At 48.8% G+C, this 15197-nt stretch overlaps 8 protein-coding genes across 8 annotated transcripts; 4 read left to right on the top strand and 4 right to left on the bottom strand.

Moving 5' to 3' along the window:
• Positions 1-567: 567 nt before the first annotated feature.
• On the top strand, positions 568-1743 carry TRVA0_021S00254 (uncharacterized protein; the record flags this gene model as incomplete). Its single annotated transcript, XM_076685041.1, has 1 exon — positions 568-1743. The coding sequence occupies one exon, from the start codon at positions 568-570 to the stop codon at positions 1741-1743; it is 1176 nt and encodes a 391-aa protein (XP_076540638.1).
• A 399-nt stretch (positions 1744-2142) lies between these two features.
• On the bottom strand, positions 2143-2625 carry TRVA0_021S00232 (uncharacterized protein; the record flags this gene model as incomplete). Its single annotated transcript, XM_076685040.1, has 1 exon — positions 2143-2625. The coding sequence occupies one exon, from the start codon at positions 2623-2625 to the stop codon at positions 2143-2145; it is 483 nt and encodes a 160-aa protein (XP_076540637.1).
• Positions 2626-4021: 1396 nt separating this feature from the next.
• PFF1 (Pff1p) lies at positions 4022-6784 on the bottom strand (the record flags this gene model as incomplete). Its single annotated transcript, XM_076685039.1, has 1 exon — positions 4022-6784. One exon carries the CDS (start codon positions 6782-6784, stop codon positions 4022-4024), a length of 2763 nt encoding a protein of 920 aa, XP_076540636.1.
• A 764-nt stretch (positions 6785-7548) lies between these two features.
• SQT1 (Sqt1p) lies at positions 7549-8805 on the top strand (the record flags this gene model as incomplete). The annotated part of the gene is made up of 1 exon (XM_076685038.1): positions 7549-8805. One exon carries the CDS (start codon positions 7549-7551, stop codon positions 8803-8805), a length of 1257 nt encoding a protein of 418 aa, XP_076540635.1.
• Positions 8806-9990: 1185 nt separating this feature from the next.
• On the bottom strand, positions 9991-10677 carry RIB5 (riboflavin synthase; the record flags this gene model as incomplete). The annotated part of the gene is made up of 1 exon (XM_076685037.1): positions 9991-10677. The coding sequence occupies one exon, from the start codon at positions 10675-10677 to the stop codon at positions 9991-9993; it is 687 nt and encodes a 228-aa protein (XP_076540634.1).
• A 183-nt stretch (positions 10678-10860) lies between these two features.
• Positions 10861-12043, top strand: HEM12 (uroporphyrinogen decarboxylase HEM12; the record flags this gene model as incomplete). Its single annotated transcript, XM_076685036.1, has 3 exons — positions 10861-10894; positions 10948-11007; positions 11073-12043. 3 exons carry the CDS (start codon positions 10861-10863, stop codon positions 12041-12043), a joined length of 1065 nt encoding a protein of 354 aa, XP_076540633.1.
• Positions 12044-12863: 820 nt separating this feature from the next.
• Positions 12864-13466, bottom strand: TRVA0_021S00122 (Hsp20/alpha crystallin family protein; the record flags this gene model as incomplete). Its single annotated transcript, XM_076685035.1, has 1 exon — positions 12864-13466. One exon carries the CDS (start codon positions 13464-13466, stop codon positions 12864-12866), a length of 603 nt encoding a protein of 200 aa, XP_076540632.1.
• Positions 13467-13901: 435 nt separating this feature from the next.
• TRVA0_021S00100 (Hsp20/alpha crystallin family protein) lies at positions 13902-14435 on the top strand (the record flags this gene model as incomplete). The annotated part of the gene is made up of 1 exon (XM_076685034.1): positions 13902-14435. The coding sequence occupies one exon, from the start codon at positions 13902-13904 to the stop codon at positions 14433-14435; it is 534 nt and encodes a 177-aa protein (XP_076540631.1).
• Positions 14436-15197: the final 762 nt, after the last annotated feature.

Genomic DNA, 15197 nt, shown 5'->3' with positions numbered 1-15197 from the left:
TTCGAGCCTTGACGGAAGGGGGGTTGGTTAACTGCGACGCGGGTGTGCCAGTTTTTTTTTTTCAACCCCCTTTTTTCGGGCCAAAAAGCAAGAATGCAGGATGCGCCTATGCGACGCGTGAAAGTGCCATCAGAGGAGACGCGCAGTGTACAGCTGGCAGCAGCAGAAGCAGCGTGATATTATTTCACCCGCCTGCGAGTTTGCTCTGTAGGATGTGTACAGCGGAGGGGGTAAACATGGCGTCCGAAGTATAAGAGAAAAGACTCGTCCACTCCACGGTTTAGTTGGAGGAAGAATTGAAAAAGGCTCTGTGCTGGTTGGAAGTGTCTCTGGTTGATACATTCCATGGCAAGCGGATGGACAGGCTCCCCCCTTGAAGGATACCCAGTGAGAAGCAGAACCCAGTGAGAAGCAGAGTGTGAGAATAAAAATAGGATTTACCAATCGTTACGAGGACTCGTTAAACTATATATTCTGACAAGATCCATTGACTGGATTTCGCCAAGTTTACCATCACTACTGATATACCAAACTACCGAATATCATCGAGTTTCTCGTTTATAAGATATGGCTTTTTTGCTGAGAAGGCACTCCAAGTCGAACTCGATCACTTCTGTCGAGGTCACCCCCGAAAAGCCCGTCGAGGAGGCGGGACGATGGAGACGGCTTAAACGGCCATTGAGCATCATGGAGCCCCGACGACCGAGTATCCCCGGAGGAGAACAACCCAGAAGCGCCATTGGCAGCCCGAGCCTGAGCGAGCCGGTGGCCGAAGAACAGTTTGAGCAAGAGGAATTCCAACCCCCGGCCATCCCCCAGAGGTCCGCCTCGAGGACCTTTTTTAGGCTCAAAAGCATCATGATTAATCGGTCGACTACCGATTTGAGTTCGCTAATTAAGGGGTACGGCAGTTCCCCTTCTGGCCACAACTCTCCCGCCATCTCCATCCCGACCGGGGAAGCTAATTCACGCAGTGACCCGGATTTGGAAATCAATGGCGGATACGAATCTGCGGAGGAGGAAGACGATTTACGGTTCCTTGAAGGCATTGACCGGTCGATTGGCCAATGGATCTCAATCTCGGATGATTTCCAACGATATAGTATTTGTGAGTCAACCACCTCCTTTGCCAGCGCTCCCAGCTCTCCAACGATGGTGGCTCCAGAGGACCGAGAAGAGGAGAGTTTGGCCCCAGAAGACCCAGAAGAAGAGGCTTTGGCTCCAGAAGAGGCGGTCTTAGAACAAGAGGACCTAGAAGAGGAGGACCCAGAAGAGGCTTTGGCTCCAGAAGAGGCGGTCTTAGAAGAAGAGGACCTAGAAGAGGAGGAACCAGAAGAGGAGGACTCAGAAGAGGAGAATGAGGGCGAATTTACCGTTACGCATAGTCGAACAATTTCCTCTGCTAGCACGGCCATTGCTGCTATTCCGGCGACTGGTTACGGCCACAAGCATGCAAAGTCGAATTCCTTGACTTTGTCGTCTTCTTCGTCGTTGTCTTTCATGTCGGCTGCTACGCCAACCACCCCTGTTATGCCACCGTCTTACCGAGAATACAGCAATTACAATCATTACGGGGTGGTTTTCGTCGGCGGCATTGACGAGATGATTGAAGAGGAGGGGAGGAAGCACGAGGAATACGCCAGTGTGTTGTTTGGATTCAGCCACGACCAGGAATACTTTGACGAGGAGGAGGATGACGTTATACTGCTTTCGGATTATCGAAGGGTCCGAACTGTACTGTGATGATAAAGATGACATTGAACGACTTATGAGAACTATATTATGTGCTTTGGCTAGCTAGTCTAGTCTAGTATTGTTAACCGGTTAAGAGGTCCGGGCTTATTTATTCTGTATATGATCTTAAAATTGACATTAAAGTTTCGTATGTGATCTCAAGCTCCACACAGTAGTCACCGAAGGCATTTTATTTCCCGGGGAAAGACTCAGAGCCAATAGCTTGTTGGAGTATGACATTGATGGCAGGGGGGACTTGTTGAATATCTTAATCGCATCTTCACAATCTTTTCTACCCTAGATTTGTTTTTATTCACAAATATTCCGTTGTCTGCTTTGAAAAAATATCAATATCAATAAACGTTCATTGCAATTAAGTTAGTACATCTATATAAAGGCAATCATAAATCATGAATCAAGAACCATTGGAGTCATGGGTGGGTCTTCAGAAGGAGTCGCAACAGGCTCCAGCAGCGGAGAAGTGCACCCAGTAGTCACTGAAGGCATTGAGTTTACCGGAGAAAGGTTCAAAGTCAACGTGTTTTTGCTCTCTGACGTTGATGCCGGGGGGCTCATAGATAAGTTTAGCCCTGTCGGTGACGACCCCAGCGAAACAGGCTCCAGCTCAGGCGAATCAGGCGGATCCTGAGGCGATAGGCTTATGCTTATGTTTTTTGGGCTGGATGCGCTGTTCCGGCGCCTGTAGTGATTATACCTCTGATGATGACTGCTCGTCCGGTCCGTAGTAGTAGCCAGGTTAAAGTACGACGAGTTTGGCGGGGATCGCGCAAAATGAAAGCCATCCAAGGAACTCGATAGCCGGTCTACTCGTTCTCCGCCAAAATCATTCAGATCATAGTTGTCCTCTGGGGCGTTGTCGATATCCTCCATATTGCACCAGTCCGTCCATAATAATCCCGCTTCTTATTATTGCCGTCTCCGGGAAAAAGACTTTTTCGGAGTTTTGGGAAGGTGCAGGCCCGGTGGTGCACTGTCACGCCAAAGCCGTGCATATGCCAGTCATGAGGACCCGCAAAGGCCGGAAGCTCTAGCATAGCCCTTCAGTAGGTAGATAGGTTACAGTACATGCCCGTCTGAGTCCGCAGAAACGTAGCTAACCACGAGCTTTGGTTGCTATATCTGCACCTAAATTGAAAATTGTACGGCAGCCCGTAACAGTGGGGTCTAGCTGTATTGAACCGCAGAGAAACACGTAACGTTATAAAGCAATTCGCTGAATCTATACATATTTTAATAATAGGACCATACAAATCTCATTGGGCGCCTATACGTAGTTTAATAATAGGACCCTATAGCGGTAGTCTCCGAAAAAAAAAAATATGGATGATCCAAACCCGTACGAGGCGCTATTGGCGCAGGGCTATGGCGAATCGGAGGCCCAGGAAACCCACAGAACAAGCTTTCAGGCCAAGAGCACTCTTGCCCAGGGCGTAATTGTCCCGGATTAGATCCTTAAAGCTACTCTGAGAGATGCTTCGGCCGATCCCCGATATGGGGTGGCCGTCATTTCAAGACCCCCGCGGCATATTCAGCATCTGGTTCGATCCATCCAAGACCGGCTCTCAAAGTCTTTGTATCTCGTTCCATTAGACCAGCTGCATATTACGCTATTGGAAATTGCTCACTCACGGCGCTCCCATGAAATTGAGCCGATCTTAAACGACTTTAAGTCAAGTATCGAGCAAATACTGCATCCTCAGACGCAAGCAGTGCTACACTCACCTAAATTGGTATATGACTCCAAAGCAATTGCCCTTACTTTCCTGTCGAACCCAGAAGCGTCGCATTTGAAGCTCCGCGCAGAATTGTACGAATCTGCGAGGGGTTCTGGGCATGTTTCCCAGTTGAGATACGCTAATCCGAATGTACATATCACTGTGGCCAGGTTCATCAACCCGGTCGAGGATATCCCTGGTCTCGTTAATACTCTTGAAGAAATCAACCGCACCCTTACTTCTGACATTTCCAATATTTCCTGGGAGGTTCAGTCCCTGCAGTGTATCTATGGACTGACCTGGTACGGCAAGGGAGAGTCTTTCCCCCACTAACATCGAACATGCATTCTTCACACCGAACATGTCTTCTTCACTAAAACCGGACACGCCTTCTTAGATTAATAGGTCTTCACTAAAACTGAACACGCCTTCTTAGATTAATAGGTCTTCTTCACTAATAACGAATACGCCTTCTTAGATTAATAGGCATTATCGTATAAAGAACTAATAAATTTCTAAACATTATCATAGGAGAAAAGAATTATAATGGTTTATAACGTAATCCGCTTGTTTACCTCGAGCATTCCACGAGAGTATTTAGCATAGGTGGTCCACTCCGGGCTGAAATGAAGCAACTCCGTGATTGCTGGCATTCGTGGCTTATCTGTACCCGGGATGCTGGCTTCATATTCGTTCCAATAGCAGGTAATATCGACTTTCAAGTCATCCTCTGCTCGATCATGCGCATCAAACCAGGTCGGAAGCCACTCAAATCCAACAACGTAGGTCTGGTTCCAGTCAAACTTGTATAATGTAAAATCATCAATGCCTTTAGAATCCGAGAACGAGTCAACATCATCGCCTGGAAGCCAGTCCTGTACAACAACGTTCTCCTCTGGAAGCCGGCTCTGTGCCTTGGCCATCTCATGATTGCCCTCCTCATGATAAACCTTGACGACGCGGACCGCAGACTTCTCATTAGGATCGTCCTTGTGGAACTTGAGCGAGCAGATGCGATTGTCTGGAGCAGAGATCTTGAGCTTGGCCTGGTTAAGCCCGCGCTTGTCCGTCGTCTGCTTGAGAATGTCTACTTGCAGCAGTTCGTTATAGTCGGGATTTTTTACAATCCATGGCCTGGCAGCCTCGTATGCGCATTCAACGCGTCCTCCAGCATAGCTGTGGCAGGTAATGTTGTTCGTCCGCGCTGACGGGACGTCTGCGAGTGCCTTTCGCAGGTAATGCTCGTGGCCGACGACATTCACCAATGGAGTGATGCCAGCAGGGTTGGTGTCATCCAGGTCAATACGTTGGATGGCCGAGAACTTTACTGGATTCTCGTAGGTGAAGGGGAACGATACGGACGCATGGATTCCGCCGACCACCAAGTAGCAGGCTAGTCCAAGGGCAAGAAGAATATGCATTCGATGCACGAACGGCACAATAAGAGCCCCGAGAAGGATTGCTAGGCCTGAAACGGTGTACACCAAAACTGGAAGGTCGTCGAGACCATCTATGAGCGTCTGGTGGGAGCCGTCAAGCACTGCTGAGCCCACAGTGAATAGAACAAGCACTCCTATCGGTATCAAAAGCAAAAATTGCACGCTCCAGTCATAGTGAGGGCCCTTGTGGACCTCCTTATTCTGCGTTGGTATGAGCTGCGTCGTCTCGCGGTTCTCGCTATTCTCGCTGCTTTCGGGTTCGTCTGGGTTGTGCACAGCCAGCTCTTGGGGAGGCGGGCTGACAATGATACCAATCAAGCCAAACAAAACCGCTGCGTAAGTACAATAGTAGAGAATCGTGAAGAGGAACAGGCCGGTCATGTTCTTTTTCGCTGCTAGGATGGTAGTAATTAGCAGGAGGATCCACTGGCCGAGCAAGAGCTCAATAAGAATGACAAGCTTTTGGTCGTGAACGGGGTGGAGGTACCACATGGGGCCGAGAATAGTGTAATTGACCAACACGAACAGCGCCAGAAGCGAAAACACTGGGGTGTAGGTTTGCGAGATGAAAACCAGCGAGTTGCTCCAGGCTATTTGCCAGCCGGCTAGGACTGTAACGATAGTCGACACAGCAAGAGAGACGAGGCCCCTGCCCCATCCTTTCTTGCCGTTGAAAGTGTTTCCACCCTTTCGCACGGCAATGGCAAAGAACAGCCCCAGAATTAAGATGCCAAACAGGCCGGTCAGGTTCCAGGAGATGAGCACACTCAGTGGAACACATAAGAAGTACTTATTGAACAGGTCAAAGTAGACCGCCGGTTCGTCTGCATCGGCAATTTCCGTGGCGTTAGCCATCGAAGCAGTGGCGGCAATAGTACTACTGAGCATCTGCGAAATGGCCTCGATACTCGACGCGTGGATGTTGTCCCTCCTCGTGTGGTAGAGCGACCTTGACTTGTAAAATGCGATATCGAGTCCACGGTACCCGATCTTCTTGTAAACGGTATAGTCAGTATCGCTGTGAATGGCGCCGCTGTCGAACCCTTGCTGGAAGATGGAGCTGCCATGCGGGTTCGGAGAGGCTGAATAATGGCTGGCAACACCATAGTCTGTAGCTCTAAACAGAATTGGCCTGCCATTGGCTCCGGCGCCCTCAAGGTTAACAAAGAAGCCGACTTCGTCTTTCCAAGGGTGTACAGCAAATGCCTCCGCTCCGAGCAGCCCCATCTCTTCATTGTTATTGAAATTGAAGATAACAGGCCGGGTCAGTGTCGTGTTGGCCTCGAGGAAGTATCTGAGAGCCGCCAGAGCGCTGACGACGCCGGTGCCTGCGTCAATGGCTCCGTACCCGGTCGCCACGGAGTCAAAGTGCGCAGAAACCAAAACAGCCTCCAAGGAATTGTTGGTTCCCGGGATCTTGACGAGGATGTTGTTTCCCTCGTAGTAATTGACGTTATTACGCGAGGTCGAAGCAGAGTACTGGGAGTACATTGTCCGCCCGTCGTCCTCTTCCACAACTACCCCCGGGTGACCGGAAGCGGCCCGCTTGACCTGGCCAAGCAGGTACTCATATACTTTGTCGTTAGCGTGGGAGTTGAACGGGTGGTGCGACTGCGTAATCTGCTGGAGATCGTGCCAGGCGTCGACTGAGTAGCTGGGCGGATACCTCGTTGCAAGCGCAGGAGTTCTTGCATCCTGGATAGACGCTATGGACCACATGAGCGCGCCATAGACCACTACCGTCAACAGCGTGAACGGCATCCGGTTGAACGAGAAGGTCGACCGCAGGAAGTCCCCTCCGGAGAGCTTAGGCGACGCCCCTTCTTCCTCGCGGGACCCGGTCTCGATGGCGTTATAATTGTACAATTGAGACATCGCAGACCTAGAGAGCTCTACGAATATCGTGTGTACTACTGCAGTACGTTTACTTTAGTGTATTGGCTATCGGCGGTTGGATATGTACGATAAAGGTTACTGTGGGAGTACGGCACTCATGCACCGTCTCCTCCTCTTACTTTCTAGTCCTACGTACTGATATGCGAAACAAGCTCGGCTATTCCATTGACACATTCACTTCTGTCCACCTGACACAACCCAGTCTCTCCATGGTGTGATACTAAGCAACGTACCAACCTCTCGGGGTCGAATCAGCCAGAGATGAGGGGGGGGGTCTTGGTGAGCCGCATCGGACATCCGATTGTGCGGCGCGCTGTGTTCAGCCGCATATTGTGCGGCTGTCGTCGTGTGTGCGGCTTACAATACATTAATTCGAATATTTATTCACCATCCACGCTTTACCAATTTTTACAGCATTTATTACCAGACGGTTCTCCGCGAAGCGGAGCTACGGGGGTTCGGGGGCTGGCCCCCGAGATCAATCGACGACTAGTAACAGTGATCAACCTACGAATCTACGCGGGCTCGGGGGTTGGCCACCGAACCCCATGTATGAGTAACAGATTCACGTACTTTCTATGGCTTTTGCGAGAGGCTCCGAAGAGCCAGTTAGTACCTAATATTGTATGCGCTAGCATAGTGTATTGGTAGCGGTAGTCGGAGCTCCGACGATTCGATAAGAGTGAAATTTATTATGAAATTTGAATTTTTCAATTGATTTATAATTGATAAACTCATTAATTATGTCGGAACAGGAGCAGAGTGGCGGGATCCCTGAAGAGGAATTCATCGAGGAGGACCAGATCGCCCAGATCGTGCCCGAAGACGACTCCAAAGGCGAGCCATTCTCGGACGATGAAGATACCGAGATGAAGGGCCCAGACGATGAAGACGTTCTGGAGGTCGACATGTCGAACAACTCGTCCTCCTACTTTGATATGCATAATGACTCCGTCTTCCTCGTTGCATCGCACCCAACGCTTCCAATGGTTGTCTCTGGTGGCGCAGACGACACGGGCTACCTGTGGACGACCCATAAGTTCCCTGCCACCCTGGTGACCAAGCTCTCTGGCCACACTGAGAGCGTCGTCGCCGGTGGGTTCACCCCGAGCGGTGATTTTGTCGTTACCGGCGACATGAGCGGCCAGATAAGAGTGTGGCGATCAACAAAGAAGGGCGAGGTGTGGCAGTTCCACGATAGCGTCAAGGAAGTGGAAGAGATTGTGTGGATTCGGTTCCACCCGACGCAGAATATCTTTGCTGCTGGTGCCTCTGATGGCACTGTGTGGTGCTATGCCCTCGAGCCTAACCTCGCCAACATTTCCGTGCTCAATTCGCATGCCGGCGTCAACTCCGATGGCGTCTTTGTAGACACCGAGAACATGGATGTTCTCACCCTGGTGACCATTTCTGAGGACAGCACCATTGTCAGCTGGAACGTGTATATGGGCAAGGCTAACTACACCCTGGGTCGGGCCGAGCTCAAGGGCGAGCATCCGTGGATCAGCTTGGCGCCGTCCCCCTCTGAGCGAACCTTTGCTGCCGGGTCCCAGGACGGAACCGTAGTCATTGTAAACACTAGTACTGGTGCTCTGCTAGACAAGTTGGATACGACAAAACCGGGCGTGGATGAGTTTGGTCGAAGCGTCGAGGCAATTGCATGGTCCATGACTGCCAAGATCCTTGCCGTAGGCAACGTTGAGGGCCAAGTCCAGTTCTTTGACATCCACACGTGGAAGGTGCGACGAACAATTACTCTGGGCGACGCAATCACCAAAATGGTCTTCATTGACAAGAGTCCGATTCTTGTCGTTAGTGCCAACGATGGTACGATGGCCAAGTACGACGCGCGGTCTGGTGAGCGAATCTGGCAGGGGCTGGGCCATAACGCGGGCGTTCTCAGTTTTGCCCTGCAGAATGAGGGGCAGAGGATTATTACCGCGGGTGACGAGGGTGTCTGCTTGGTATTCAATGATGACAACAACCAATTGTTGAAGTAAACAATTAATAACCATTGCAGTGATAGTCGTTATACTTCTGGCTCTGCAATTGTTGCCGTTTACAGCGGTGTTTTGGCGTATCTGCAATTGGCCCTATAATTTATTGCCCAACGTGTCTTACGATAGAAGTGGTGTAATTGTATTGATATAAAAATGACTATATAGTCCCAGAAACGAATATAAGAATGTCCCATTGGTGATAAAGCCAAATTAGGAGATGATACAGGCGTGGCCCTGGTAGCCTGGATACCTATGTTAGTACCGGGGTGGAGCAGAGCGGAGCAAGTGAACCATACCTGGCATGTCCTTCTTGGTGGTTGTGGCGCCCATAGAGCTGTTAGTAGCAATGGAAGCAGTGGTGGAAGTAGAAGTAGAAGCTGGCATTGTTGATTGTTCTGATGAATTGATAGAGAAAAAGACCGTCTTCAGCGGAGGTATTTATAATCTTTTCAATCCATTGAACCCGGTCAAACAACCAAAACTCACTCTGTCCATTCTACCATAGTCATTCCGTTTTAGGGTTTTACAATGGACACTTTGGATCAGGATGAACCTCTGGCTGTACTATGGATACGACCAGATCCGGCTATTCGATCGGCGTGCCATGCATATATCTGCGGAGCAGACGTGCAGGAAGAACCTCATTTCAAGTCGACGTCAAATTTCAAACCTCAGGAGTATCGATGCAAAATTTCTATTGGCCCCCATTCGTACGATTTTTGCAGATGTTGTCTCTATTCTTGTTGTGCATAGCAGATACATAGCAGTGTGGGGCAATTGGTTATTCACCCCGCTGGATGCCGTTTCGAATGGAATCAGTATTGAATACCTTGCCCGGATTCAGAAGCTCATGTGTGTCGAATGTATTTTTAATTCAGTGAAGTTCTTTTTTCTCTTTATCTACTTGGTATATTGCTGTTCATAAGGGTATTGATCTTTTCGCACTTTATCTACCGGTACATCCCGATGTATTATTATTCATAAGGGGAGCGTCCAGTCCTTAGCCATTGAAGTATACGCTAACAAATGACCCTCTTATTTGTCTGGAATGTCCGCAGTACATTTGCTTAAGCCATTAATGATATCTCATGTTAGTCCGTTTGAATATAATTTAATGATATCTCATATAGTCCGTTTGAATATAACGTAGCACAATTGATCAAAGCAATTAATGATATATGCAATTTACAAGCCCTTCTTAGCAAGAATCTTCTCCACAATCCCTTCCAATGCACTAGTCGTCTGTTTCTGCAGCATATGCTCAATCTGCTTCTCAACAAGCTTGCCCATGAGATCAACCTCAACATTAACATAGTCGCCAACCTCCTTACGCGGAATCACCACCTTTTCCTGCGTATAAGCAATGAGCATGACCGAGAACGTACCCTTAACATCGTCAACGGCCGTAACAGTAAGCGACGTCCCGTCAAGCGCAATGAAGCCCTTCTCAACAATATACTTCATCATCTCCTTGTTCTTCGGCTCAAATGTAAAAGTAATGGCATTGCCGTCCGGCTTCTTCTCCACTATCTTGGCCACAGTGTCTACATGCCCCTGGACAAAGTGCCCTCCAAACCGCGTGTGTCCAGCAACTGCCCGCTCAAGGTTGACCGGGTCGCCAGCCTTCAAACTGCCCAGGTCAGTTCTCCGCAAAGTCTCCGGCGCGATTCCCAGCTTGAAAGTGGAATCAGTGAACTCGGTCACCGTCAAGCACACGCCGTTAACAGCTATGCTGTCCCCGAGATGACAATCCCCGAGGATCTCAGCGGCCTCAGAAACGGTCATAGACACACCGTTGCCTCCTGACTCACTCTGATCCAGCTCTTTGTACTCGGCTACTTTACCGACAATCTCAACAATTCCTGTGAACATGGTCAGATTCTAATAATTATTTGTCCAGCTCGCTTCAGCTTGAATTATTAATGCAATTTCCCCGAGCCTTATGATGAATTAGTACCGGAGAGCCGCTCCCAGTGACATACCGAGACTTAAAGGGACATTTTTCACTGGCCGAGGGACACAGGGACCGTCAATACAATGCCAGAATTCGCGCCAATGAAAAATGACCTAATCCTTCGAGCCGCTAGGGGTATGTGGATGATACGGGAAGAGCCAATGGGTTGTCTGCTAACAGTGAAATAGGCGAGAAGGTAGAGCGACCACCAGTATGGATCATGAGGCAAGCTGGCCGTTACCTGCCAGGTAAGTGCGAACCTTTGCAAGCTTAAAAGGAGAAAAAATGAAGGTTTAGCTAATACCGGAATTAGAGTATCACGTTGTTAAGGGAGACAGCGACTTCTTTGAAGTGTGTCGGGACGCTGAAAAGGCTTCGGAGATCACCATCCAGCCGGTTGACCGGTACGATGGCCTCATTGACGCCGCAATTATCTTCAGCGACATCCTTGTTATCCCCCAGGCGATGGGCATGACTGTAGAAATCAAGGACAAGCTCGGTCCATACTTCCCAGACCCGCTTCGGGAGCCCCAGGACCTGGAGAAGCTCTCTAAGGAGGTTAACGTCGCTAAAGAGCTTGACTGGGCATTCAAGGCCATCACCCTGACCCGTAAGAAGCTCAATGGGCGTGTTCCGCTGCTTGGCTTCTGCGGTGCTCCATGGACCCTTATGGTTTACATGATTGAGGGTGCTGGGTCGCGTTTGTACCGATATGTGCGAACGTGGATTTACAAGCACCCAGAGGCCTCTAAACAGCTTCTCCAGCGAATCACTGACGTGGCAGTTGAGTTCCTCGCCCTCCAAGTGCAGGCCGGTGCGCAAATGCTCCAGGTGTTTGACTCGTGGGCTAGCGAGTTGGGCCCTGCCGAGTTCCGAGAGTTCTCTCTGCCTTATCTGCGACAGATCACCGAGAAGCTGCCGAAACGGCTGGCGGAGCTTGACCTCGAGAAGGTTCCGGTTACTATTTTTGCCAAGGGCGCGTGGTACGCGTTGGATGACCTGTGCGAGTCTGGCTACGACTGTGTGTCATTGGATTGGCTCTATGACCCCGCAGACGCAGTCAAGGCTGCTAAGGGCCGGGTCACCCTGCAGGGTAACCTGGACCCGGGTGTCATTTACGGCGACAAGGCTATCATCTCCAAGAAGGTGGAGCAGATGATTGCTGGCTTTGGCGGCGGTAAGCAGCACTATATCATTAACCTGGGCCATGGCACGCAGCCGTTCTTTGACCCGGATAACGTGAAGCACTTTTTGGAGGAATGCCACCGATTCGGCAAGCAATAATGAGTCAGCACTGCGCTGGTTGCATTTCGGAGTTGTATATATAATGTTGTGGTTAGCTGTAATATGTGATGCAAGAAGGTGCATGAGCCGCACAGGCCCTTTGGTATATTCTAGAAGAACCCTTAAGAAGTTGGCCCTAAGTGCCAGGGATATATGATGAAATTATGACGGAGCGCTATGCGGGGACATGTCAATATGCCATGTATATAAAAGGGAGGTGTTTTCCATTGTATGTCCCTATCTATTAAATCGCATCCTAGGCAATGGCTCTTAACGAATACTACGGCCATGGAAACTACTCACAGTACTGGCAATAGTAACACGCTCTGGGGCGTCTCGCGCAAAGGGGATTGGATCCAGAGGCATTCCTTCCCTGGAGCGAGGACGCCCAATGTTAAGGCAGAATTTGAACCACAGAAGTAATCGTTGTAGGTATTTCGAATTAAATACGCTATAGCCGTTATACCCGAAGTAAACTGGCGTTAAACTATAATTCAGGAAAGTTAGCGACACTGGCCGCTACGTCAGAAGCTGTTGCCGGGTTAAAATGTCACAATTGCTACCGTTCTGAGTTCATTTGAGTTCACCCTCAACACCAATGTCTCTCTCTGTTGTTTCTACGAATGAAGCTACACCGAGCACAAATGATATTTCATCTTGTATTCACTAATTGTTATGCTTTAATTTATTATTATTGTATCATATGAGAGCCTCCGTAGTATACACTGAAAATACTATTCCGGTGCATCGCGCAAGGAATCGGAATCCAAGAAAGTACTCTACAGGTAGAACGAGTAATAAATTAACTAAGCATTATCCTCTAACTTATTTCAGCGTTCTCATTATCTGTCTCGGTCTTCGACGACTCGCTGTTGTCGGCCGCAGGCTCCTGATCGTCCCTATCGATCTCAATTACTATTTTCTTCTTCTCAGGCTGTGAAGCCTTCGGCAATACCACCTTAAGTAACCCATTAGCTAGGTGTGCCTTGATGGAATCCTCAACAACATTTGCGTCATATGGCAGGCTTATTACTCGTCTAAAATCTCCCACACGTCGCTCGCCAACTTTTAGGAACTTCCTTCGATATTCTCCATCGTCATAGTATGCAGAAGTGCCCGACGTCGTGCCGGAAACTGTTAGCCTCCTAGTGTCGGTGTCATAGTCGATTGAAATGCTAGATTCCGACGCCCCTGCCACAGAAGCGACTATCGTATAGCTTTCATCTGTGCTGAATATGTCCACTGGAGGCGCAATTGGGGTAGTCTTTTCCGGAGTAACGTCGGCGTTTCTTTCTACTCTTTCGTGATATGCCCGCTTATGGGGCCTGCGTCCACGGCTGCAGCGGCCCTTTCCAGTCGCCGCATCTGCTAGGCTGAGCAACTCCTCGAATGGATTGTATGTATGCATAGTAAAGGCAGCCATTTTTCAGTAGTGTATTGATGGTAGAAATACAGAAATTATAACGGTCAATTTATACCAACAATGAGTGGCAATTTTCTAAAAAACAGGCTGTGCTCACCTCATAGTGTCAGTAAGAATAATCCCGAAAGCATCATGTAGTCATCGCAAAACCATTATGTAATCTCGAATTGACGTTATGGTACTAAAGGTTCGATTATTTTCTATATTGTGTCTCACTGGTAAGTTTTCGCGGGGACGGAGACCTCCCCCGCCTTTGGAACTTTCTCGATCATTCTGGAGGAAGCCGCACGCCGCACATAATCGAAATATCGTGAACATGAATGAATATTCTAGAGAATTCGACCTTTCGCCTTGACCCCGCATTCTCAAATTATAAATTGGGCCATAATCCGCAGAAGATAAACACCAGAATCAAAGAGCACCATCGAGAGAACAATGTCTGAAATCGCACACCTTAAGGATATCTTCCGAATGGCTAACCAGTTGACTGGTGGAAACGTTTTCCCCGGTCCAAACACAGTCTATTCCGAGAACCTTGCCAATGGGATTAAAGTCTCTTCCTTGCTGCGACCTAACGATAAGGACGGAGTAGTTGTGGTCCCACCAGTTGATGTGTACGACACCGAGGACTCATTCATTATAGTAGCATCACTAGCTGGTGCTTCTCCCAAGACTGTCCAGGCAGACTTCGATCCAAACTCGCGATCATTGATTCTATCTGGCACGACTAACAGCACCCTGGATCTGGATTCTGACGACAAGTTCCGAGAAAAGTATCTTGTCGTCAGTGAGCGATCTTCTGGCCAATTCCAGCGAAAGATCACCTTGCCACAGAATGCTGCAGTTGACGAGAATAGCATTACTGCCTCTTTTAAGAATGGCGTGGTCAAGGTTGTCATTAAGAAGGTAACTGCAGCAGACTCGGCAAAGAAGATCTCCATCAATGTCAGCTCCGACGGATCGCTCTAAAGTGAGCGCACTTTTTATTTATTCCAATATCCATTTGTCTTTTATCATTGCAGTAGCAGAAGTTTTATAGGTATTGAAAGATATAACTTGAAAACGTGGAGTGCTACAAAGTTACGGTAGTGCATCGTTACAGCAATTGGACGACGTTATAAAAATGGTCTAGTTAAATCTCTGGAGGCCACAGCACTGCACATAGAAATACATATTTACAGTACAGTGACTAAGAATAATTCACCTTCATATCAACTGGAAAGGTATACCATATTTGCATCTCAGAGTGGAGTACCCCCGAGAATCAGCAGAAAAGTTCTTTTACGATGCCACACCTTCAACTGTATAGAACCATAGTAGTACTGTAGTTAGTAGTAGCACTAAGTAGAGGAGGGCAAAACTAGATGCCGATGGGCACCAAGTCGACCTAATGTTGAAAGTCAAAGGGACAATGTTTATCGACTTCACATGTCTCAGCTTACAATGATGAGACAGACCCGGGACCCGGAGATACTGGAGTTACTACCACGACCGTAACCATTGGTAGGTTACAGATTCGGCACTAGACTTCCCGGAATCATCCTATCCGATCATCCTCAGTCAATTGAGTGGCTCCTATAAAGAGTCAGCACCCCCCCGTTCTCATGGGTGGCTGGCACAGGTCTTTTCCCCGGTATTTTGCGGGAGCGGTGTCATCTATGATGTTCCACCTGTTCTTGCTCTAGAAGAAAGGGTTTTCCCTCGTGCCATTAACGCCTCGGCGCTGAGGAA

Source organism: Trichomonascus vanleenenianus, assembly GCF_965637985.1.
Source record: "Trichomonascus vanleenenianus strain CLIB 3782 genome assembly, contig: TRVA0_021S, whole genome shotgun sequence".
NCBI classification, from domain to species: domain Eukaryota; kingdom Fungi; phylum Ascomycota; class Dipodascomycetes; order Dipodascales; family Trichomonascaceae; genus Blastobotrys; species Blastobotrys vanleenenianus.
Note: the sequence above shows the minus strand (reverse complement) of the source record. Positions and strands in the feature narration are given on the sequence as shown.